General features: G+C 39.4%; 1 protein-coding gene across 5 annotated transcripts in view; it reads right to left on the minus strand.

Moving 5' to 3' along the window:
- The window catches only part of MTHFD2L (methylenetetrahydrofolate dehydrogenase (NADP+ dependent) 2 like), a 146,725-nt gene that overhangs the window by 67,113 nt on the left and 53,134 nt on the right, over positions 1 to 26,478 (minus strand). For all 5 annotated transcript variants that reach the window (XM_044945784.1, XM_044945786.1, XM_006059643.4 and 2 more), the window contains one exon: positions 14,820 to 14,912. In XM_044945784.1, the coding sequence (XP_044801719.1) occupies positions 14,820 to 14,912 (93 nt within the window). The remainder of the gene's footprint in view (positions 1 to 14,819; positions 14,913 to 26,478) is intronic.

Genomic DNA, 26,478 nt, shown 5'->3' on the forward strand with positions numbered 1-26,478 from the left:
GCTTATTTAACTTCTATGCAGAGTACATCATGAGAAACGCTGGGCTGGAAGAAACACAAGCTGGAGTCAAGATTGTCGGGAGAAATATCAATAACCTCAGATATGCAGATGACACCACCCTTATGGCAGAAAGTGAAGAAGAACTAAAAAGCCTCTTGAGGAAAGTGAAAGTGGAGAGTGAAAAAGTTGGCTTAAAGCTTAACATTCAGAAAACGAAGATCATGGCATCCGGTCCCATCACTTCATGGGAAATAGATGGGGAAACAGTGGAAACAGTGTCAGACTTTATTTTTGGGGGCTCCAAAATCACTGCAGATGGTGACTGCAGCCATGAAATTAAAAGACGCTTACTCCTTGGAAGGAAAGTTATGTCCAACCTAGATAGCATATTCAAAAGCAGAGACATTACTTTACCAACAAAGGTCCGTCTAGTCAAGGCTATGGTTTTTCCTGTGGTCATGTATGGATGTGAGAGTTGGACTGTGAAGAAGGCTGAGCGCCAAAGAATTGATGCTTTTGAACAGTGGTGTTGGAGAAGACTCTTGAGAGTCCCTTGGACTGCAAGGAGATCCAACCAGTCCATTCTGAAGGAGATCAGCCCTGGGATTTCTTTGGAAGGAATGATGCTAAAGCTGAAACTCCAGTACTTTGGCCACCTCATGTGAAGAGTTGACTCATTGGAAAAGACTCTGATGCTGGGAGGGATTGGGGGCAGGAGGAGAAGGGGACGACAGAGGATGAGATGGCTGGATGGCATCACTGACTAGATGGACATGACTTTGAGTGATCTCTGGGAGTTGGTGATGGACAGGGAGGCCTGGCGTGCTGTGATTCATGGGGTCGCAAAGAGTCGGACACGACTGAGCGACTGATCTGATCTGATAAATAATATAATTAGTTTTAAAAATATAACTGGTGGTAAGAACTCCTTCTTATAGCTATACCATCATTTATTAAATATTCCTGCATTGTTGGATGTTTAGGTGGCTTCAAACTTTTTGCTCTCATCAATAAATCTGTGATGGATGTCCTTGAATATTTCTCTGAAAACCTCCTTATAATTTTCTTTAAACTCCTGGATGTAGTATTTTGAGACCTTATCTGTTCACAGTTTATATCTATAACAAGTTTTAAAGTCTATTTATTTGTATCTGGAGAAATTTACTCAAGTTTACTATCTCATCTAGTGCCCACTATAATTAAAGCCATCTTGTAAGTTCTTTTTGAGCCATTCAAGTATTCCTTTGCAGAGTCTCCAGTGAAAAAATCAGAAAATGTATCATAAAGTAGAGGAGGGGGAAAGTCCTTCAAGCACTTTTTTTTAATTCAAGAAAAAGTAAATTTGGGGTGATATCTTAGTGACCTAAAAGAACATATGACACTCAATATTTAAGGAGGGCTTCTCATTCATTCTGACATGACATATCACATTATTTTTAGGACTGTCCTACCTATCCTGTCAAAGATGTATACTGTGTGTCCTTTGTTTTGTGTGTGTATGTATGTATGTCAAAGACAAGGTATAGTGCTACTTATCTTTAAAGTAAGTGTAAGTATGAATTATGAAATACATACAACAGAAACATGATTGAAATGTACCTGCCCTTTTTTTGCAACGTAATATGCAATCCCTGATGTTACTTTTTTGATTTAAAGCGCACACATTAGTAATATACCAAGAGAAGATTGTCGGCAATCTGCACACTCAGGGAAGAACTATGACATTTATATTTGTTCCATCCACAGTCATAAAGCCCACACTCATACATAGTACTCATTAATCTTCAAGTTTTGTTAACAAAGGTAAATCATTCTAAAATAAGCAATTATTAATTAATCAAATCAGAAATAAATTTGGGAGGAAATGCACTTAGGTCAAAGATGAGGAGACAGGGCTGGAAACACTTCTCTGACTGTATAAATGGGTGAGAAGAAAGGAATTACACAGAAAGCTGCCTGAGGAGACCTGTGGCTGCACAGTGACTCCTTCCTTCCCATCGTTCTCCTTTAGAACCAAAGCCACACCTCAAACAGGTAGCTAGGTGCACAGTCTGGTTCTCCATAGCCTCCTCTTCAATCACCACCTCTGTACAGATTATTACACAAGTTTTGATATGTGATACTTCATCCCTGAATTAAAAAATATTTTTTTTGGTTTCCTGTATTTTAATTAGATATGTGGTATCATCGCAAAGCCACAACTAATGACTGACTATAGATCTATTGCAATCATTTCACTTTCTGCCAGTCCTCATACATTTGGAATAAATATTCAGCAGTACCACAAATCTGAATATACCACAGGAATGATGACTTCACCAAAGAAGGGCTCATACTTCTACCCATAATAGAGAGCAAAGAGATAGCATTTTCTCGTTCTTTCATTGAAGACAGTCATCATTTCTCAGATGTTTCTCGGCCTCCTCCCTATCTTACCTTTGAATTCTGCAGGTGTAAGCTCTGAGTCAGTGGTGCTGATGCAATGCCATATTAAGGCTTCATGAAGTGGAACAGCCCCAAACAAGGTTTGAAGAAGAATCAGAGTCTGAATGGATCCTGAAGAGATCATCTGCCCCGATGAAAGCTCTCTTCAAGTTTTTCTCCTTCAAGGGGAAAAAACCCTTAAACCAAGAAAAGCACCTGACTTTTAAAGAAGGAAATGTATTCATTTAACAGTGAGTTTTCTAGTTCCCAATGTAAGGTTCTTCACGAGGTACAAGAAATACAAAGATAAATAAGACATGGTCCTGGCTACTGGAGATCACGAGATGGTATGAATAACGTCAGTACTGTCCCACTTGTAATTCATACTGTTTTTTACTCATCACATCTCATCTAGGTCCTCTGTATTTCCATTCTCCTTCTCCTCTTTTATTATTTTGTTAACACTTCAAAATTTTCAACGTGATGCTTGAAAGAGACTTTTCTACTTTAAATAAAGGCAACCACTGTCATCCCATGTTCAGATCAGATCAGATCAGATCAGTCACTCAGTCGTGTCCGACTCTTTGCGACCCCGTGAATCACAGCACGCCAGGCCTCCCTGTCCATCACCAACTCCCGGAGTTCACTCAGACTTATGTCCATCAAGTCTGTGATGCCATCCAGCCATCTCATCCTCTGTCGTCCCCTTCTCCTCTTGCCCCCAATCCCTCCCAGCATCAGAGTCTTTTCCAATGAGTCAACTCTTCACATGAGGTGGCCAAAGTACTGGAGTTTCAGCTTTAGCATCATTCCTTCCAAAGAAATCCCAGGGCTGATCTCCTTCAGAATGGATCTCCTTGCAGTCCAAGGGACTCTCAAGAGTCTTCTCCCATGTAAGTATCATGTATTTAAATTTTACATAATTTTAAGGTGTATTTTATGCCTTATATGGGTGTTGTTATACAGCTTTTTTTAACAACTATAAACAAAGACTTGATACAGCCTCATATAAAGTTAGGCCTACTAAACAATTAATAAACTAGAAAGAGATAAGTCCATTGAAGGCATGGTTTTAAAAACTGCCTTATACCTCCTCTGTAGTCCAGAGTCAGTTTACTGGAGTCAGTTGTTAAAGTGAGTCATAATATTCAAGGGCCATATTCAAAATGGCACAGAAGCTGTAGAGTAGATTTTAAATTATCTACTGATACACAAGGAAAATATATTGGTTTTAGGCACCATTCTTTATGGATTAGATACCCTAGAATCTATTGTCTTTTAATGCAGAGGCAATAATTTGCTGAGAGGAATTTGCTGTTGTTTGTTTGTTGTTTAGTTACTAAGTTGTGTCTGACTATTTTCAACCCCGTGGACTGTAGCCAGTCAGATTCCTCTATCCATGTGATTTCCCATGTAGAATACTGGAAGGGGTTGCCATTTGCTATTCCAGGGGATCTTCCCAACCCAGGGATCGAGTCCATGTCTCCTGCACTGGCATGGGTAAGTGGATTATTTACCACTGAACTACCAGGGAAGCCCAACAGAGGGATAAAGGAATTTTAATAGTCACTACCATGGTTATGAATGTCATGACTATGTCTGCCTTAATCAGACCCTCCAGAGTTGAATGGACACCATGCTAAGTCACTTCAGTCGTGTCTGACTCTGTGCGACCCCATAGACAGCAGCCCACTAGGTTCCTCTGTCCCTGGGATTCTCCAGGCAAGAATACTGGAGTGGGTTGCCATTTCCTTCTCCAATGCATGAAAGTGAAAAGTGAAAATGAAGTCGCTCAGTCGTCCCTGACTCTTAGCGACACCAAGGACTGCAGCCTACCAGGCTCCTCCGTCCATGGGATTTTCCAGGCAAGAGTACTGGAGTGGGGTGCCATTGCCTTCTCTGAATGGACACCATAGGAGTAGAATTATAAATAGAAAAAATATACTGGATGAACAGAAAAAGAGCCTAAATGGATAGGAAAAACTACAGAGTATATTTAAAGTATGTAGAACTTTCATTTCAGATCCTAGTTTTTTAAAAAAAAGAATGAACTTAAGTCGATAGATTATTCAAGCAAAAATTAAGCAGATCAGGCTCAGAAAACAGATAATCAGACCATAAAGTACTGAGAAAATCATTTGTTCCAATTTTTACAAAGCATTTAACCAATAAATAGGCATGAGAAATGCAGGTACTGAAATTAGGCTTTCTCTGATGAAAAAAATTATTTGACAATAAAATAGGCTGTGAGAATTAAGACTGGAAAAAAGTAGGTCCACTGGGAAACTTAACCAAACTACCTAATGGAAATCAAATGCATTGAATGATAAAGAATAATTATGACAAATTTACTATGAACATAACAGAAACACAAGCATGAACATAAAATATAAGCTGTGAGAAACATTTATTAATGATTTTTAAGTATATATGTGGAAAGATTCAACATTTATGAATTTAAGATAATCATTCTGTTTTTAGAGTATAATTTTGTCTCTACTATATGAGTGTGACGTAACTATGCAATCCACACAACTTTGCTATAAAAAAGTTGTTTGATAACACTTGTGTAAAGCATAAAATATGCCTTAATATTATTAATATGTAAAATTTAAATACATCAGGCTAACACGGGATGATATGGAATGTCTTTCTTTAAAAACTCTTAAACATCACATTGTGAATTTTGAAGTGTAACAAAATAATAAAAGAGAAAGAGAATGGAATTGATTATATAAATACTTGTTTTGTCTAAACAAACTCATGTCTAGTACCATTGACACTAATGACTTCCAAACCTGTCAGTCCAGATTAGAGTTCTCTTCCTAACCCCAAATCCACATATCTCAGGCCTCTACTGGATTTCTCCACCTCAATATACTGTGAGTATTTCAAACTCAACAAGTTCAAATGAGATTCATCATCACCTCTCACCCTCTCATTTCTCCACACAAATCTTGCTTCCTTTCTGCATGCTCTCCCTTGTTAATAGTAACACCATATGCCCAGGGTCCAAAGCCAGAAAGACTAGTCTACTTTTTCTTTCTCTGTCTGATTTTCGACTATTATATTAGTTTAGAACCACATCAACGCTACTCCCAACCGTATCCCTGCCCATGGGCTACTAGGGTAACCCTTCAAAAATTTAAATATCATCATGTTATTCCAATGCTTACACCTATTTAAAGTTTACCCGTTCCCCAACCCTTCACCCCTGGTAACGATAAGTTTGTTCTTTAAGTGTGTGAGTCTGTTTTGTAAATAGGTGCATTTGTATCTTTTTTTTTTGATTCTGCATTTCAGTGATATCATGAAATATTTGTCTTTCTCCATCTGAATCAGGGAGTTTGGAATTGACATGCACACACTATTATATTTAAAATGGATAGTCCACAAGGACCTACCATATAGCACAGGGGGACTCTGTTCAATATTATTTAACAATCTAAATAGGGAAAGAATGCAGGATACACAGGTTTGATCACTTGGTGGGGAAGATCCCTGCAGGAGGAAATGGCAACCCACTCCAGTATTCTTGTCTCGAGAATCTCATGGACAGAGGAGCCTGGCAGGCTGCAGTCCATGGGGTCACAAAGAGTCAGACACAACTGAGTGATTAAGAACACGCACTATATGTAAAGTAGATAATCAACCAGGACTTACTGTATAGCACAAGGAACTCTACTCAGTACTCTGTAATAACCTATATGGAAAAAGAATCCGACTACATGCATGTATATGTATAACTGAATCACTCTGCTGTGTACCTGAAACTATGACAACAGTGTTAATCACCTACACTCCAATAGAAGACAAAAGCTAAAAAGAAATAAAGGAAGTTCTTCAGGTTAAGAGAAAATGATATGAGAAATGAGAAATACATGCACATTTATGAAATATTTTTCTCATTAAAATTTATTTTAAATATAATTGACTATTTAGCAAATATAACAGCAACATATCATGGGGTTTACTACTATACACGAGGAAAATGTACAATAGTAGCACAGAAGATGAAAGGGGAAAATGTAAGCATGTTTTTGTAAGTTTCTTACATTAAAAGTGAAGTTGTGTGTTACAAAAATAAATAAAGTTTAACCCATAACTGACAGGATAAAATCCAAATCTCTTCATTTATTTTGCTGTCTGGCTCTTTCGGAATGCTGTTTCATCTTTCACCACTCACAGAGAAGCATCATTTTGAAAGAGTTAACATTTTAACATTCAAGAAATCAGTCCTGAATATTCATTGGAATCATTGATGCTGAAGCTAAAACTCCAATACTTTGGTCACCTGATGCGAAGAATTGACTCATTTGAAAAGACCCTGATGCTGGAAAAGATTGAAGGCAGGAGGAGAAGGGGACGACAAAGGATGAGATGGTCGGATGGCATCATCGACTTGATGAACATGGGTTTGAGTAAGCTACGGGAGTTGTGATGGACAGGGAAGCCTGGTGTGCTGCAGTCCATGGGGTCGCAAAGAGCTGGACACGACTGAGTGACTGGACTGAACTGAACATTTTTTGATATATGCATAGTGTTTTACTGGAGTAGAAAATAGCACCCCATTCAAGAATTCTTGCTTGCAAGGTTCAATGGGCAGAGGAGCCAAGTGGGCTACAATCCATGGGGTCACAAAGAACCAGCCATGACTGAGAAACCAAGCACACACACACTGTATTTTACAGCTTTCAGCTTCCAGAAGGCCCCTTCCCTTTGATTCTGCCCAGGGAATTACTGTTCACTCTGTGGGATGGGACCCCCCACTCAGTCATTTCGCCTTCAGGGTCAGTGAAACACAGCTGTCACTCCTCCTCAGTGACACACCCTCTGTCTCTCTCTGTCTGTCTGTCTGTCTCTCTTTCTCTGTTCTTCTCCATCTTTGTCTGTGTGTCTCTGTTCCTCTTGGTCTCTGTCTCTCTCTACTGTCTGTTTTTCTGGGTCTCTCTTTAATAGACAACCAGACATAAACATATCTATCCACAAATACTTCTAATACTGTATCAGCAAACTGTATTATACTAATTTGTACATCTTTCTCCTCTGCTAGGCTCTGAATTTCCCAAGAGCTGAATCTATAATTTATGTATCTTTGTTTTCCAGCACCTGATGGAGGGCAAAATTAATATCTGTTGAAAGAAAGAATGAGCCTGAGGAAATATGTACAGATTTATTTCTGTACAGCACCACAGCGCTTTTCACAATCACAGTAAATTGGAAATAACATACATATCCATCAACAGAAAATGGATACTCAGTCAACTGAGTATTATACAACTAGCACTGCATGTATTTATATGGGCAAATCTCCAAAGCATGATGTTAACCAGAACAAAGGAAGTTGCAGAAACGTACAGCATGTAGAAATTGAAAACACAACAATATTTAGATATGACAAACCTGATTGAGGCTTGCAACATTGTTCTTTTGCTATATTTAAAAAGCACATTTTAAATATTTCATGATATAAAATGTTTAAAGACATGCAATAAAAACATAACAAAGTAATAATTCCAACCAGGGATTGAACCCAGGCCCTTGGCAATGAAAGCGTGGAGTTCTAACCACTGGACTACCAGGAAATTCCCAAGGCCTGTGCTTTTTACTATACTCTATAGCACTGAAAATAATTGAAAAAAAATTGAGATAAATGACAAATTTAGGAAAGCAGAAAGGAATTCTAAATGGAGAAACAGAGGCCAAAGGGGACAAGATAGAGAATCAGAAATAGGATACAAGAACAGTAGCTTCAGAGAGACCGTGAAATGGGTGAGCATCCATTCAGGAAGCACCCAGGACCGTGAGTGAGCAAGCTCCACTCCCGAGTTGCATGAACTTCAGATGGTCCAGTAGAGTATTTCCGTGCCCCACCCCTTGGAACTTCCTGCCATCCTGAAATGGCTTCAAGGAGGAGGAAACCTACCAGAGGGAAAGCTCTGAGCCTAGGATGTTGTGTAATGGGAGTGTGTCTAAAACTTGATAATATGATGGGAGAAGCAGTGGAAAGAAGTTAGTTGGTCAGCTTGCATTTTATGACAAGTAAGTATGAATATTCTAAATTACTGAATTGCTCATTTATCCTGCTTTATATTACAGTGTCCATCATTAAAAGTGTTGCAATAGAGACGCTTCAGTTACGACTGTGAAGGTTCATACATCACGCTGGCGGAGAGAGCTTAGTGGACAAAACACCAGCTTTCACCGGCTATGACACTCTGCAGCCAGAAGTTAATATGCTAGTGGCATTGACTCAGCAGCTCATCTTCTGAATGAAGCTAATTCCACAGAGTTTACTCAGATGGGTGGAGGGTCCTTTGGACAATGTCTGGGGAAAACATTGCCGATCTTGTCTGGATAATCAAGATTCCTACAACTTTTACAAACTGAAGACTTCCCCCAGCTTCCTGTAAGCATGAGATGTGGGTGAGCCAAAGGCTTTATCCATATTCTTAAAACTGGTTCCTTAATCTGGCTACTTTCCCCTATTTTACCATTATCTTACACAAAGCCAATTTAGCCTTCCCCTAAACTACTTCTTTTCATTCAACTAATACTCTAATTGTATTTTTATTTCTAAAATTTGTTTTATATTGGAGTATAGTTGATTTACAATGTTGTGTTAGTTTCAGGTGTACAGCAAGGTGACTCATTTATGCATATACATATATCTATTCTTTTCAGATTCTTTTTCCATATAGGTTATTATAGAGTATTGAGTAGAGTTACTTGTGCTTTACAGTAAGTCCTGGTTGATCATCTATTTTACACAGAGTGTGTGTGCTTAGTAACTCAGTTGTGTCTAACTCTTTGTGACCCCGTGGACTGCAGCCTGCCAGGCTCCTCTGTCCATGGGATTCTCGAGGCAAGAACACTGGAGTGGGTTGCCATTTGCTCCTCCAGAGGATCTTCCTGATCCAGGGATTCAAACCTGCATCTCCTATGTCTCCTGCACTGCAGGCAATTTCTTTACCCACTGAGCCATGTTAATCCCAACCTTCTAATTTATCCCTCCCCCTTATCTTTCTCCTTTCATACTATATTTTAGATGTCTATCATAGTCTCCTTATTTTCTTCATCCTGCTCTAAGTTTTGATCTTAATAATTTTATGCCCAACCTAGATAGCATATTGAAAAGCAGAGACATTACTTTGCCAACAAAGGTCCGTCTAGTCAAGGCTATGGTTTGTCCAGTGGTCATGTATGGATGTGACAGTTGGACTGTGAAGAAAGCTGAGCACTGAAGAATTGATGCTTTTGAACTGTGGTGTTGAAGAAGACTCTTGAGAGTCCCTTGGACTGCAAGGAGATCCAACCAGTCCATTCTGAAGGAGATCAGCCTTGGGATTTCTTTGGAAGGAATGATGCTGAAGCTGAAACTCCAGTACTTTGGCCACCTCATGCGAAGAGTTGACTCATTGGAAAAGACTCTGATGTTGGGAGGGATTGGGGGGCAGAAGGAGAAGGGGACGACAGAAGATGAGATGGCTGGATGGCATCACTGACTTGATGGACGTGAGTCTGAGTGAACTCCGGGAGTTGGTGATGGACAGGAAGGCCTGGCATGCTGTGATTCATGGGGTCGCAAAGAGTCGGACACGACTAAGCAACTGAACTGAACTGAACTGAATCTTTAAAATAAATCCATTCATCTACCTAGTGACATGAACTGACTTTTTATAAACACATCTTTTATTTTTATGGCTTTATCAATTTACAATGACAAAGTAGGAAGTTTAGTAGTCATAAAAATAATATTATCTCTAAGCAAATCAACCAATATCTTAGACTAACAATTTCACCCTTATAAAAGTATTCTTACATATTTATCAGCTAAGTTTATATCAATTTGAAGAAATCCTTGCTCCAATTATAATCTCAGGATGAATTATAGTACACATTTACTGAGTACCACTATGGGTCAGATACTGTTCTAAGCACTTGGCTAGAAAAAGAGAAAACAACAACAAAACCCAGCCTTGTCCCTGCCCTAGTCTAGTGAAGGTAACAGATGACCATAAACAGGCATTGAGTGCTATAAGCATGGTACGGGAAAATACCCTAGAAACAGACTCATGCTTCCTGTGAACTCAGCAGTAGCTATAGAGACTTGAACTTCTTGTTTCTAAATACAGTTTGACAATGTGATTTTCAGATTTGAGTTTCTGTGTGTTAGTCACTCAATCATGTCCTGACTCTTTGCGGCGACTCCATGGATTGTAGCCCACAAGGCTCCTCTGTCCATGGAATTCTCCAGGCAAGAATACTGGAGTGGATAGCCATTCCCTTTTCCAGGGAATCTTCCCAAACCAGGGATCGAACCTTTGCCTCATTATGTCTCCTGCATTGGCAGGTGGGTTCTTTACCACGAGTGCTACTTGGGAAGCAGTCTGACGATCTGATTTTCAAGTCTGAGCTTCTAAATTAGTCCAATTCTTGATTTTTGAAAGTAGATATTTAAAAAGTAAGGGATGCATAGTTAAACCTATGGGAATTTGAGAAACTGGAGGGGTGAGGTTAATATAAGCTAATTTTATTCATGCCCCAGGATCGTCACAAAATGATTTCCTTTTTTACCTTTTTCTTGTTCAAGCCCATTCTGAGATTTTATCATTACATTCTGTACTGTCATTTCTCAAACATTATTAAACTTTCTGATACATTACGCCCTGCTCCTCCTTCTACTGTTCCCAACTTTTAGATGCAACTGCTTCCATATATGCTGACATCATTATGATAACGATCCAGCCCTCCCTGTTCCAGCAACTCTGCTATTAGATCACTATCTCCTTCTTTAATACCCACTGCTAATTGTATTTGTGTATTCCCCACACATGATGATGTGGTCATTTTAGAAATATTTCTTTCTTATCATCTGGTTATATGGAATTTCTTTTATACATTAATTTATACTTTACCATCATTTACTAATATCTACATATTTTACCCTTAAATTCTCCAGGTGTTTATTAAGGAAGTGAAAATGTAGCAATCTTTAGTTATTTCTTATAATTCTCAATTTTCTTCCCAGAAATTTCCCATTATCCAAATATTTATTTCTTGGGGATGATGGGAGGGCTTTGTATAGGGCAGTCTTCCAGCTTTCAGAATACTTTAGTATCTGTTAATAGTTGGAGGCATTAGAACTAGAATATAAGGCAGGAGCAAGACCAGATTGCACTGCTTTCATTCAAAATGTCTTCCCCCTCAGGATAAGGATGGAGTGTGTCCAACTGGCTGTTTGCAGTAGCTGCACACCTGACTGGCGCCCTCTGGTGGTAAGAGGCTATCCTGAGCAGGATGGCTGCTGCTTCTAGAGTCTCCACAGAGGCTCTACCGCTAGGGGCCTGAGTACCTCCTGGCTTGGTGGCTCAGAGGGTGAAGAATCAGCCTGCAATGCAAGAGACCTGGGTGAGATCCCTGGGTGGGGTAGATCCTCTGGAGAAAGGAATGGCTACCCACTCCAGTATTCTTGTCTGGAGAATTCCATGGACAGAGGAGTTCAAGCAGTTCAAAAGAGTCGGACATGACAGATGGACTAACACTTTCACTTGTTCATTTTACATAGGCTTGGCTCCTCCTTTCCCTTCTCTTATTTCCCTTTGTCTTTTCCTTTTTGTTATTTTTAACCCCTTGTATTCAGTGCTTATTTCTTGTTTTTGTTCAGTCACTCAGTCATGTCGGACTCTTTGCGACCCCATGGACCACAGCACGCCAGGATTCCCTGTCCTTCACCATCTCCTGGAGCTTGCTCAAACTCATGTCCATTGAGTCGGTGATGCCATCCAACCATCTCATCCTCTGTCATCCCCTTCTCCTCCTGCCCTCAATCTTTCCCAGCATCAGGGTCTTTTCAAACAAGTCAGCTCTTCCCATCACGTGGCCAAAGTACTGTAGCTTCAGCTTCAGCATCATTCCTTCCAATGAACATTCAGGACTGATTTCCTTTAGGATTGACTGGTTTGATCTCCTTGCAGTCCAAGGGACTCTCTAGAGTCTTCTCCAACACCATAGTTTGAAAGCATCAATTCTTAGGTGCTCAGCCTTCTTTATAGTCCAACTCTCACATCCATACATGACTACTGGAAAAAACATAGCTTTGACTAGATGGACTTTTGTGGCAAAGTAGTGTCTTTGCTTTTTAATATGCTGTCTAGGTTTGTCATAGCTTTTCTTTCAAGAAGCAAGCATCTTTTAATTTCATGGCTGCAGACACTATCTGCAGTGATTTTGGAGCCTCCCAAAATAAATTCTCTCACTGTTTCCATTGTTTTCCCATCTATTTGCCATGAACTGATGGGATGGGATGCCATGATCTTAGTTTTCTGAATGTTGAGTTTTAAGCCAACTTTTTCACTCTCCTCTTTCTCCTTCATCAAAAGGCTTTTTAGTTCACCCTGCCATAAGGGTGGTGTCATCACATATCTGAGGTTATTGATATATCTCCCGGCAATCTTGATTCCAGCTTGTGCTTCATCCAGCTCAGCACTTCACATGATGTACTCTGCACAGAAGTTAAACAAGCAGGGTGACAACATACAGCTTGATGTACTCCTTTCCCAGTTTGGAACCAGTCAGTTGTTCCATGTCTGGTTCTATCTGTTGTTTCTCGACCTGAAAACAGGTTTCTTGGGAGATAGGCAAGGTGGTCTGGTATTCCCATCTCTTGAAGAATTTTCCACGGTTTGTTGTGATTCACACAGTCAAAGGCTTTAGCGTAGTAAATGAAACAGAAGTAGATGTTTTTCTGGAACTCTCTTGCTTTTTCTATGATCTAATGGATGTTGGCAATTTTATTTCTTGTTCCTTTGCCTTTTACAAAGTGCTGATTTAAGCCTTTACAAAGGAGCATACGCTGAGTCCATAGCAGGAACTCAAGAATGTATACTTGTGACATAAGCTTTGCTTTAGTCACAGAGAATGTCAGTGGTTCGGAAAAGAGGATTGTGATCACACATTTGTCATTTTTTATCGAAATAAAAAAAAACATGAACTGAATGAACACTGAGGGATGTTACTCCACCAGAAGAAAATATGCATTTAATGTCATAATTGATAAACGGGAAATGAGGTCAATGGTGAAACAGTCTTTACAAGTTGGTAATACTGGAGCCAATAGCACCTTTTCAAGATAATGTAAATTTCATTCTGTCTAAAGTTAGAGATAAACCAGGAAGATCACTCTAATTTCTCTCTGTTCACCAAATCCTGAGACTGGTGTGTGACTCCTAGTATTTCTAAAAAGGAGTCGGTATTTGTCTCTGATAATATATCAGCTGCTGCACAGCATTTTACTTAATGTTGACCTATGGTATAAAAACTTTTATTGCCTCTCTAAACATCTGATGTCTTACTTATGTCAACTCAGTTCAAAAATTTGAATTTGATATCTCTTGAATATAATTTTTCAGAAAAACAGGAAATGTTATTAGCTTTACCTGTTTACTGGTGACTTCATGAAAATGTAATATTTCTATTTTCCTCTACAAAGAGGCAAATTACTCCACCTAGAATCATCACATATATATTCTGAGTTCCAGAGAAGGGTCTATATTATTTAAAAAGTGAGTTAAACTTGATTGAAACTAATTTAAACTATTATCATTCTCTTCATCAAACTCAATTTGTTCTGGAACTTTTACCCTCCCTTTAAAGTTTGTAAATATTCAACAATTTAACTGTAAAGTCTAGAAATTATCAGTAACATCTAATTGATAAACAAAGTGAAAAATGCCCCCACTCAAGCCTTGGATAAAACAAGGAGTCACAGTCATCTGTAATGCAGAAATACTACGTGGCAAGAGTAAAGCTAGAAGTGAAGGGTAGAATTACTTTGTATGTTTGAATATAAAACAAATTAAGGGAAAATCGAGATTCGTTAAATAGAAGTGCATAACTATTCTCTCTGTTTCTACTCTTACTGTTCTAGAATCAATTCTCCTTGACACAATATAAGTAATATTTTAAAAACATAAGCCAAACCATATTGATCTTTTGCTCACAGCCATCCTTGGCTTATATGAAAGTCCCTGGAGGGTTTACAAGATCCTACATGAGCTAGCCCTGACTACTTTTCAACAGCCTTTCCTACCAGTCTCCTCTTAACTTATTCATGTTTGGAACCAATTACACCAGTCAAAGTAATTGTCAAAGTACACATTCATTCTTGCGCTTAATCTGTCATTCCAGACTGTTTTGGTTTCCCATAATGAAGTAACAAATGCTAACACAGGCATAATGGACCAATATCATGACTACCAAAAGACAAAATGGAAGTTAGTTGTACATATACCTAATTCTTCCAAGAAGCTATTCTTATAGACATGTCAGCAATCAGGGAAGGAATTAGTCTGCTGATGTGACATTTCAACAAATAACAGGCACTAAAGACTTACCTGCAGCAACTATGATAACATCTGCCAACAGAGTGTGGGTCTTCAGTTGCTCTTTGGGGGTATATCTGTGAGCTATTGTCACAGTTGCATCACCTGGAATGCAGAATAACGTCTATTAGTAATTACTGAGTTTTTTTTTTTTTTTTAATGAGGCTTCAATTCTAGAGGAGTTCTGGCAACATCCTAAGAATAGTAAAATTGCTTTGAAATTATCAAAACACTTTGCAAGCAAAAGCTAGATATGGAAATCCAGTGACTCAAAATATTGCACCTTTCAGCTGACCAGTAGAAAGTCAAATGAGACCAAATGAGGGTGTGTGCTGTTCATCATAAGAGATTTGCAAGCAGAGTCCAAGAAACCAAGGATTTCAAAGTTTTATATTGACAGGCCAATACATAGATGCAGGGCATACTCACTGGCTTGATAATAAGATATATAAACATTGAAAGCAACAAAGTAAGTGCAGTGAAAATAGGACAGTGTGCTGTGGAAACACAGGTGAGAGATTGATTTGCCTCACTTCATGGCAAATGAAAGGGGAAAAAGTGGAAGCAATGACAGGTTTTATTTTCTTGGGCTTCAAAATCACTGTGGATGGTGACTGAAGACATGAAATTAAAAGATGCTTGCTCCTTGGAAGGAAAGCTATGACCAACCTAGACAGTGTATTAAAAAGCAGAGACATCATCTTGCCTACAAAGGTCCATATGGTCAAAGCTATGGTTTTTCCAGTAGTCACGTATGGATTTGAGAGTTAGACCATAAAGAAGGCTGAAGAATTGAGGCTTTCAAATTGTGGTCCTGGAGAAGACTCTTGAAAGTCCTTTGGATAGCAAGGAGATCAAAGTAGTCAATTGTAAGGGAAATCAACCCTGAATACTCATTGGAAGGATTGATGCTGAAGCTGAAGCTCCTGTACTTTGGCCACCTGATACAAAAAGCCGACTCATTGGAAAAGACCCTGATGCTGGGAAAGACTGAAGGAAAAAGGAGAAGGAGGTAGCAGAGGATGAGATGATTAGATAGCATCACTGACTCAGTGTATATGAATTTGAGCAAACTCCGGGAGAGACTAAAGGACAGGGAAGCCTGGTGTGCTGCAGTCCATGAAGTCACAAAGAGTCAGAAACAACAACAGCTGAGGAGATGTCAAAGAAGGCTTCCTAAAGGAGTCAATACACATTTTTAGCTCATGAAGTATGAACAAGAGTATACTAATCAGGGAAAGAATAAAAGGGCATTTCAATTCAAAAGGATAGCAGGAAAAAGTGGATCAACTTTGAAATTATATGTTCAGGAAATGATGACATGGTCTAGGATATAACAGGAAGTACTCCATGCTTTAATAAAGTGATGTCAGAATAAGACGAGATGGCAGTATGAGGGATACCAGAGCTTAATGTGTGAGCCAAGGAAAGGGAATGAGGGAAAGGCAGTGATGACACCAGTTAAAGGAAGGACTTCCAGGAAGAACATGGATGTGTTAAACAGGATCTTCTATCTGCTCCTCCCAGATAACATGCAAAATTACACAGTTAATGACAACAACAAAAACTGCACAACCCCTCTTTTTAGCAAAACTAGAAGACATATTTTTCACAGACTCCAAAAATATGTAACAGTACCCAGGTGCAGCAGAGTTAGTAGATATCACACAGGGAGAAAGGCAGAAGGAAGTTCAAATAATAACAAAATGGCCAGTAGTGGCAGATCGCTGAAAAATGATTACAAAAATATACTTCCTGAAGGTGAAGGAGGTCATAGCAAATTGCAAAATCTCTCTCTCCTATTGCATGTAGGAATAAAGGCAGAAGAAGCCTTCTTGCACCTCGCATAGTTCACAGTGAGTGGTAACATAAAGACTCAGAGGAGCTGTTTAAGAAGGAAATGGTTTGACTCTGTGAAGGTGGTGAAGAAAAAAATCTGAAGGCTGCCCAGAATGTTTTCCCCAAACCCTAGCAGAAGTATCTTGCAAACAGCAGATTCAAGAAAATCCAACTCACTTCATGATAAGTAATCTATAAAGGACTTTAAACAGTATCCATAATACTATATAGGGGCTTCCCTGATGGCTCAAGACCTTCTAGAACTAACATCCAAAAAGATGTCCTTTTCATGATAGGGGACTGGAATGCAAAAGTAGGAAGTTAAGAAACACCTGGAGTAACAGGCAAATTTGGCCTTGGAGTACAGACTGAAGCAGGGCAAAGGCTAATAGAGTTCTGCCAAGAGAACGCACTGGTCATAGCAAACATCCTCTTCCAACAACACAAGAGAAGACTCTACACATGGACATCATCAGACGGTCAACACCGAACTGAGATTGATTACATTCTTTGCAGCCAAAGATGGAGAAGCTCTATACAGTCAGCAAAAACAAGACTGGGAGCTGACTGTGGCTCAGATCATGAACTTCTTATTGACAAATTCAGACTTAAATTGAATAAAGTGGAGAAAACCACAAGACCATTCAGGTATGACCTAAATCAAATCCCTTATGACTATACAGTGGAAGTGAGAAATAGATTTAATGGACTAGATCTGATAGACAGAGTGCCTGATGAACTATGGATGGAGGTTCGTGTCATTGTAGAGGAGACAGGAATCAAGACCATCCCCAAGAAAAAGAAATGCAAAAAAGCAAAATGGCTGCCTGAGGAGGCCTTACAAATAGCTGTGAAAAGAAGGGAAGTGAAAAGCAGAGGAGAAAAGGAAAGGTATATCCATTTGAATGCAGAGTTTCAAAGAATAGCAAGGAGAGATACGAAAGCCTTCCTCAGTGATCAATGCAAAGATATAGAGGAAAACAACAGAATGGGAAAGACTAGAGATCTCTTCAAGAAAATTAGAGATACCAAGGGAACATTTCATGCAAAGATGGGCTCAATAAAGGACAGAAATGGTAGGGACCTAACAGAAGCAGAAGATATTAAGAAGAGGTGGCAAGAATACACAGAAGAACTGTACAAAAAAGATCTTCATGACCCAGATAATCATGATGGTGTGATAACTCACCTAGGGCCAGACATCCTGGAATGTGAAGTCAAGTGGGTCTTAGGAAGCATCACTACAAAAAAAGCTAGTGGAGGTGATGGAATTCCAGTTGAGCTATTTCAAATCCTGAAAGAGGATGCTGTGAAAGTGCTGCACTCAATATGCCAGCAAATTTGGAAAACTCAGCAGTGGCCACAGGACTGGAAAAGGTCCGTTTTCATTCCAATCCCAAAGAAAGGCAATGCCAAAGAATGCTCAAACTACCACACGATTCCATTCATTTCACATGCTAGTAAAGTAATGCTTAAAATTCTCCAAGCCAATACATGAACCGTGAACTTCCAGATGTTCAAGCTGGTTTTAGAAAAGGCAGAGGAACCAGAGATCAAATTGCCAACATCCGCTGGATCATCAAAAAAGCAGGAAAATTCCAGAAAAACATCTATTTCTGCTTTATTGACTATGCCAAAGCCTTTGACTGCGTGGATCATAATAAACTGCAGAAAATTCTTCAAGAGATGGGAATACCAGACCACCTGACCTGCCTCTCGAGAAACCTATATGCAGGTCAGGAAGCAACAGTTAGAACTGTACATGGAACAACAGACTGGTTCCAAATAGGAAAAGGAGTACGTCAAGGCTGTATACTGTCACCCTGCTTATTTAACTTCTATGCAGAGTACATCATGAGAAATGCTGGACTGGAATAAGCACAAGCTGGAATCAAGATTGCTGGGAGAAATATCAATAACCTCAGATATGCAGATGTCACCATCCTTATGGCAGAAAGTGAAGAAGAATTAAAGAGCTTCTTGATGAAAGTGAAAGAAGAGTGAAAAAGGTGGCTTAAAGCTCAACATTCAGAAAACTAAGTTCATGGCATCTGGTCCCATCACTTCATGGGAAATAGATGGGGAAACAGTGGAATCAGTGGCTGACTTTATTTTTCTGTGCTCCAAAATCACTGCAGATGGTTATTGCAGCCATGAAATCAAAAGACACTTACTCCTTGGAAGGAAAGTTATGACCAACCTAGACAGCATATTCAAAAGCAGAGACATTACTTTGCCAACAAAGGTCCGTCTGGTCAAGGCTATGGTTTTTCCTGTGGTCATGTATGGATGTGAGAGTTGGACTATAAAGAATGCTACGTGCCAAAGAATTGATGCTTTTGAACTGTGGTGTTGGAGAAGACTCTTGAGATACTCTTGTACTGCAAGGAGATCCAACCAGTCCATTCTAAAGGAGATCAGTCTTGGGTGTTTATTGGAAGGATTGATTTTGAAGCTTAAACTCCAATACTTTGGCTACCTGATGCAAAGAGCTGGCTCATTTGAAAAGACCCTGATGCTGGGAAAGATTGAGGGTGGGAGGAGAAGGGGATGACAGAAGATGAGATGGTTGGATGGCATCAATGATTCAATGGACATGGGTTTGGGTGAACTCCGCGAGTTGGTAATGGACAGGGAGGCCGGGTGTGCTGCAGTTCATGGGGTCACAGAGAGTCAGACATGACTGAGTGACTGAACTGAACTGAACCAATGGCTCAGGTGGTAAAGAATCTGTCTGCAATGCAGGAGACCCAGGTTCGATCCCAGGGTTGGGAAGATCCCCTGGAGAAGGCAATGGCAACCCAATCCAGTATTCTTGTCTGGAGAATTCCATGGACAGAGGAGCCTGGTGGGCCACAGTCCATGGGGGTCACAAAGAGTCGGATACAACTGAGCCACTAACACTTTCATAATACTATATATACGGATCAGCCCTGGGGAATTTTGATATTAGCGATTATTGCATGACTGTACATTTGTCTAAATTCATGGAACTAAACACCAGAAAAGTGAATTTTACTGTATGCAACTGCTTAAATAAATTGTATTCTATGCAAATGTTTAAGTAAACAAAAATGCCTGATGAAAGGTCAAAACACCAAAAAATAATTTTAAAAATTTACCAACAAAGTAATAAACTCAACAGAAAAATGTTGTTATGGAAAAGTTGAATACTATGACCAAACACTATGCCAAACACTTGCTAGAACACATTGCCACTCATAATCCACAATTTGAATGATCAGTGCTTGAGTTACCAAGATTAATAAAATTCATATTAATGGTAAGCTGGATGAAAATATAAAACCTATTCCAGTGTTAAAAAATCAACTTAGCAATTTTTATTGCTGATTTTAACACAATTTTCCCTGAATAATGATGAATCTTGTTTATGATGGAGTCACTCATTCTTTCTCCAATCATTGCATTGTCAGTCACCCCATGCCTGCTTTCATAATTCTGCTCTCTTGACTCCCACAAGACTGAGCTCCTTGTTTCCTCCAAATTCTTTGCCATTTCTATCCTCTCTTTGTCACCTATTTCCCAAGGTTCTATGATTTTCCATTCCATACCATTTCCCTTGGAACATGAATGGCTCCTATACCTTTAGAAGTGATAGTTCCTCATATGACTTCCAAACAGACTCCGTTAACTCTATTCTTATTCGTTTACTCAAGATCTACTTGTCCAAGTGCCACACATAAATATAAATAGAGGATATATGAACTAAAACCCAAATTCCTTCACTCATTGTGTCCTCCTTCATGTCTGCTAGCTGCAAATGCCACTGCAAACCTGCTATCCTGCCTACGTTATCTACTCTTATAATGGCACCACCTTCCTTGGCATTTTCTGCCCAGAAACTTGGCATCATCTACGAAGTCCCTCCTCCCTTCACCATCACCTGGGGTCTAACATCACAAAGTCTAGTTAGAACAGAAGTGGTGTCCTTTGTATCAGTTTTCCTCTCAAAGTCTTGTTCAGTATCTTGCATATACTGAGAGAATTCTCAGTAGCTATTTATTAAACAAATATTATTAAAGACATGTAGTTACTAAAAGTACAAGCTGTAAACAATCAACATATGTAAAGTATATGTATAGAACCATCCCCAGGCACCAGAATTATGAAGCATCCTCCCATCTCTATCTTAATACAGTTTTCCTATATTTAGAAAACTTCCCTTAGACGTTAACAGCCCACTCAAGCATTCTCTTGTTCCAAATGAGAGACCCCTGGGACTTCCTTGGTGGTCTAGTGGATAAGACTCTATGTTCCCAATGAAGGGGCCGGGGTTCGATCCCTGGTCAGGGAACTAAATCCCACATGCCACAACTAAGCCTGTGTGCTGCAATTGCTGAGCCCACCTGTGGCAGGTAGAGAAGTGCACGCACCACAGCCAATAGCCCGAGTGCCCTGAGTGCCTCAGTGAAGATCCAGCACAGCAGAAAAAAATAATAATTAAAAAACCACTAAATGAGAGCATCCCAAATCCTTGCAAAAACCAAAATTAAAACCAAAACAAAACCAAAACCTCCCACTTCATCATTACTAATTATTTCATTAAGTAACTGAGCGATACATAGTTCAGTGAGTTATATACACATATAATTAACAACCTATAAAGGTTCAAACAAAAGAAAAAAAATTGAGATGAATTTCAATCAGCAGGGAAAGATCTTTTAGATACCTCTACTTCTTAATTAATAATATCTAGTGTTTTTTTTAACTCCTGAGTGTGGCTAGGCATACTCATGGCAATATCAAAGTCTTTTTTAGACTTGATGGATCAGTTTCTGATTGTTGCACAATCAAACCATGGGAAGGTTTTTAACCTACTATTCATTAGAGTAGATGATGACAGCAAAAGAGAAGTGAACCAAGGGAGTTAAGAATAAATGTGTTCAAATAATGCCTCAGACTCTTCTGCATTTGCCCCTGGATACCTGTTCCTGGATGGACTCCTGTGGTGGTCTGGTGGTCCTGTGGTTAAGACTCCATGCTCCCAATGCAGGGGGACCAGGTTTGATCCCTGACAGAGGAACTAGATTCCACATGTCACAACTCAAGATCCTGCATGCTGCAGCTAGAAGATCAAGCATGTCACAACTAAGACTTAGCACAGCCAAATCAATAAAGAAAAAATATTTTGAACGTCCCTGGTGGCTCAGCTGGTAACAAACCTGCCTGCCAGTGCAGGTAGATGCAAGAGATGCAGGTTCAATCCCTGGGTCGGAAGATCCCCTGGAGAAGGAAATGGCAACCCACTCCAGTATTCTTGCCTGGAGAATCCAAGGGACAGAGGAGCCTAGCAGGCTACAGTCCATGGGTTCGCAAAATGTTGGACACAATTCAGTGACTAAACAACAAAACCTCATCCCTTTTCCTGAGAACTAGCTGTCCTAACCCTACTCTTATTTGACCTGTCCTCCTCGGCATTGTGAAAATTTTGTCATTTCTGTTTTAAATTCTGGCGTTCCATCACTTTTCTTCAGTGAATCCCAGGGCTTGCTGCACCTAGTCATCTCTAGTGCCTTAGCTTTTTCCCTAGGATCATCAGAACCAACAAGTTACCGCAGCCACTCCACAGAACGATGCATATCTTTGACACTCAGATGACTTTTTCTCACACTCAGTTTTATCCTCTTAGTGTGCATATGATAACAGCCTGGGCTCAGGCCTCTTTTTCTCTATCACACAAATCTAGGTAAAAATGTTTTATAAGAAGAATCTTAAGCAACTTTATTGTGCCCAGTGTTTTACATCATATTTGTAAGATATAATAAGAACGAAAGACTGAGGACCTATCTCCTAGAATCATAGAGCTCTGTTAGAACTTAATAATTAGCTGCTGGGCAAGAAATGCTTCTGACTATATAAGAGTCTGCAGTCAATCCAGGATTTTTCACTGGGAGCCAGCCCTCTGCACAATCTTCTAGGCTATCATTACCTCTGTGATTTATGCAAAATTGCAGATTGTGGCAAAGGGTTGGTGCTAACTAACACAGAGTGCCAACTGAGGGAAATTAATTTTTGATGTTAGAAATGCTAAGACAACACAATATGATTCATTTTAGAGTATCATTTTTTATTAAAATTACCTAAATGAGGAATTTACTTTTGTCAGGCATTTCATTTAATCCCAGGGCCATGCCAAGTAATGGAGACACACAATTCTCTACTCTCACATAAAAATAGATCTGTGAATAGGAACTGTAATACAGTGTGATAATTCCACATTAAAAGGAGATATAAGTTACAGAACTGGCAGAGAGAACCATGATCTACTCTAGCTAAGAACCACACAGGGGCACTTAAAGCTCTTAGAGATAGATTCTTCATGTGAGCAGGAATTTAGTTTGCTTCTGCTTCAATTCCCTTATGCTTTTCCTATCTTTTCCAACTAATAAATTATTTTCCATAAATATAATTATGGGTATTTTATTTAGCTCAAACTGTTAGAAAGTCCTTCATATAACAGCAAAACTCTACCTTTTTGCTATGATCCTAGATCTATCTTCCTCAACAACACAGGGCAAGTCGCATCTTTATCCATGAGGCAAATCTTCAAACCTGTATCCGTTTGTGCCTGCATCAGCAGATGAAGCAAAATGGCAAATCCAGTAGGAGCTAGAATTCTCACACGTAGGGTATTGCTTTGTCAGCTTCTCTGGATAAGGGAAAATTGCATCATTCCTGATACATTTAACTTATACCAGGGTCTGGCTTAAGGGAAAAAATCAAGGAAATAGCAAAGAAGGAAAACTTCTTTTTGTCAAGAAGGAAAACTCAGTACTCATCAACAGAACAGCACTAGATAGAAAAATGAAGCCTGAGTTCTGTTTTAGGATAAATGACTCCAGAGGCCTAAAGGTTCTGAACTTGAACATGTATTTCTTTCTCTCTTCATAAGCTGCTATTTTATATCTTTAAGCATGAAACAGAAAAACAAAGCCCTTTCTACTAAGAAATGCTCCATGGAAGCTACATGGGCAGAACCAAAGCATATACGATAAAAACAACCCTTATGTAAGAACTTACTAAACAACTAGCACTGTTCTAGTTACGCATATTAACTCACAACAATCCTCACCGAACACTGGAAGTGTATTTTTTGTGAGGTTGAAACTAACATTATTTACATTATATAAATGAGAAAAGTGAGAAAACACAAAGATCCCATAATTTGTCCAAGGTCATAAATCTATGTAAGAGCCAGAATTCAAACTGATCTAGTCCAGCTCTTGAGGCCAAGCTCCTAATCACTTCACTGCACAGCCTCCACATGGGACAGAAAGGAAAGGAGCTCTGAGCAGTAGAATCAGAGCTGGAACACACTGAGTTTTCACTTTGGTCAGCAGAATAGCATTTCTGGGATTATGCTGATACTAGGGAGGCCGGGGAGGGATCTCGATGACACTTCTTTTTCCTTAGGCATAAAGTCTGCCTTCAAATCCCACCCAGAATACACCGGTAGTACTGATGAGAGCACATCCGACGGAAAACATGTGCCTCTAACACAAAAAAAAGACAGTTTAGGCTTTAATTTTTGTGTGTACTCAGTTGATCTACTGTCTTTGACTCTCATGACCCCATGGACTGTGGTCCTACCAGGCTCCTCTGTCCATGACATTTTCCAGGGAGGAATACTGGAGTGGGTTGCCATTTCCTCCTCCAGGGGATCTTCATGTAAAATAATATCTAGCCAATTTTTCCAAGTGGGAAGCAAAGAGATCAAAACAGTCAATCCTAAAGGAAATCAATCCTGAATATTCACTGGATGCTGAAGCTGAAGCTCCAATACTTTGGTCACCTGATGTGAAGAGCTGACTCACTGGAAAATACCCTGATGCTGGGAAAGATTGAAGGCAGGAGGAGAAGGGGAGGACAGAGAATGAGATGGTTAGATAGGATCACCGACTCAATGGACATGAGTTTGGGCAGGTTTTGGGAGATGGTGAAGGACAGGGAAGCCTGGCACACTGCAATCATGGGGTCGCAAAGAGTTGGACATGACTTAGTGACTGAACAACAACAACAATTTTCCTAGATCTTAAAATAATATTGTACTCTCTTGGCTCCTGAATTCCATTTACTATAAGTTTTTTGTTTCAATTTCAGCTGCTTTTTATTTAAATAACTTTATTTTTTTTTTGAGACATAATTCACATATTTATTTATTTATTATTTTTTTAAATTTTATTTTATTTTTAAACTTTACATAATTGTATTAGTTTTGCCAAATATCAAAATGAATCCGCCACAGGTATACATGTGTTCCCCATCCTGAACCCTTCTCCCTCCCCAGAGCACTCAGATCTAAGCCTTTTTTTCATATTTTAAATGGGCCAGACTTTAACCTGGCATCTGGTCAAGACTAGGCTGGTTTGATTTGCTGTTTATCAGTCTGTCAGTTATCTTTCAAACACTTTGGGTTGCTAGGTGGATGCAAACTAAGGAATATGGTTTCACATTTAATCAAATACCATTTCAATCTCACTCCTTTTACGTCTATCTCAAATTTCTTTTGTGAGAAAGAGTATTAGGAAAGACTTACTGAATCATAACCACCTATTGCTCTAGATAATTAAAAATATCTGCCCCTGGTTTCAGCCAAAAATTATTGAATTTAACTCATGGACTCATCATCCAACAAACAAAATACATAAATGAGCAAATAAATCTATAATAAAAATTTACATAAGAATAAATTCTATGAGTTAAAAAGCACAGAATAAGTGAATAAAGAGCAACAGGATAGGTGCTATTTTGATAAGGTGATCAGGTGCAGCCTGTGGAGATAACATCTGAACAGAAACCAGATGTAGTGAGGAAATAAATTATGTAAATAACTACAAAAAAGAGCACTGTAGGCAAAAGGAAAGTCAAGAGCAAAGATCTGACACATGAGCATGTACGACATGTTCTAGGAAAGCAAAAGGCAGGTGTGGCTGGAGGGTAGTAAGGAAGCTAAGAATGGTGAAGTGAAGTGAAAGTCGCTTCGTGACTCCATGGACCATACAGTCCGTGGAACTCCCTAGGCCAGAATACTAGAGTGGGTAGCCTTTCCCTTCTCCAGGGGATCTTCCCAACCCAGGGATCAAACCCAGGTCTCCCATGGAGATAACATCTGAACAGAAACCAGAAGGAGTGAGGAAATAAGTTATGCAAATAACTACATAAAAGAGCATTCTAGGCAAAAGGAAAGCCAAGAGCAAAGATCTGACACATGGACATGTACAGCATGTTCTAGGAAAGCAAAAGGTAGGTGTGACTGGAGGGCAGTGAGGAAGGTAAGTGGTAGGAAATGAGTAAGGAGACACAGGTCGGGTCATGTAATATCTTGCATATGACAGCAAGGGATTTGGCTTCTATTCTGGCATTTTGTTGCTGTGAGTATTAGGGGAAGCCACCAATGACTGAGACACACCACTTGGAAAATAGACTGGATGTGGGAGATGGGACAAAGGCAGATGTAAATTTTATAAAATGTGTACATTTTATAGTGTGAGATAATGGCTTACTGACCTAGGGTCTTACTATTGAATGTGATGAGATCATAGGTATGTTTTGCACAGATTGCTAATGGATAAGATAGGGAATGTGAGAGAGAGAAGTCAAGGATGGCCTGAGCAACTAGGTGAATCGATGGTGACATTTACTAAGATGATGAGGACTATGGGGAGTAAAATTAAGAGTGAAGGTTTGTATTTGGTAATTTTGAGATCCCTGTGGACCATTCAAGTAGAGTGGTCAAGTGGACAGTAGTTACATGGCTGTAGAGCATAGGGGTGATACAGGTAGATTTAAAGTTAGGAGGATGGTATTTGCA

Source organism: Bubalus bubalis, chromosome 7 (genome assembly GCF_019923935.1).
Source record: "Bubalus bubalis isolate 160015118507 breed Murrah chromosome 7, NDDB_SH_1, whole genome shotgun sequence".
Classification (NCBI taxonomy): Eukaryota; Metazoa; Chordata; class Mammalia; order Artiodactyla; family Bovidae; genus Bubalus; species Bubalus bubalis.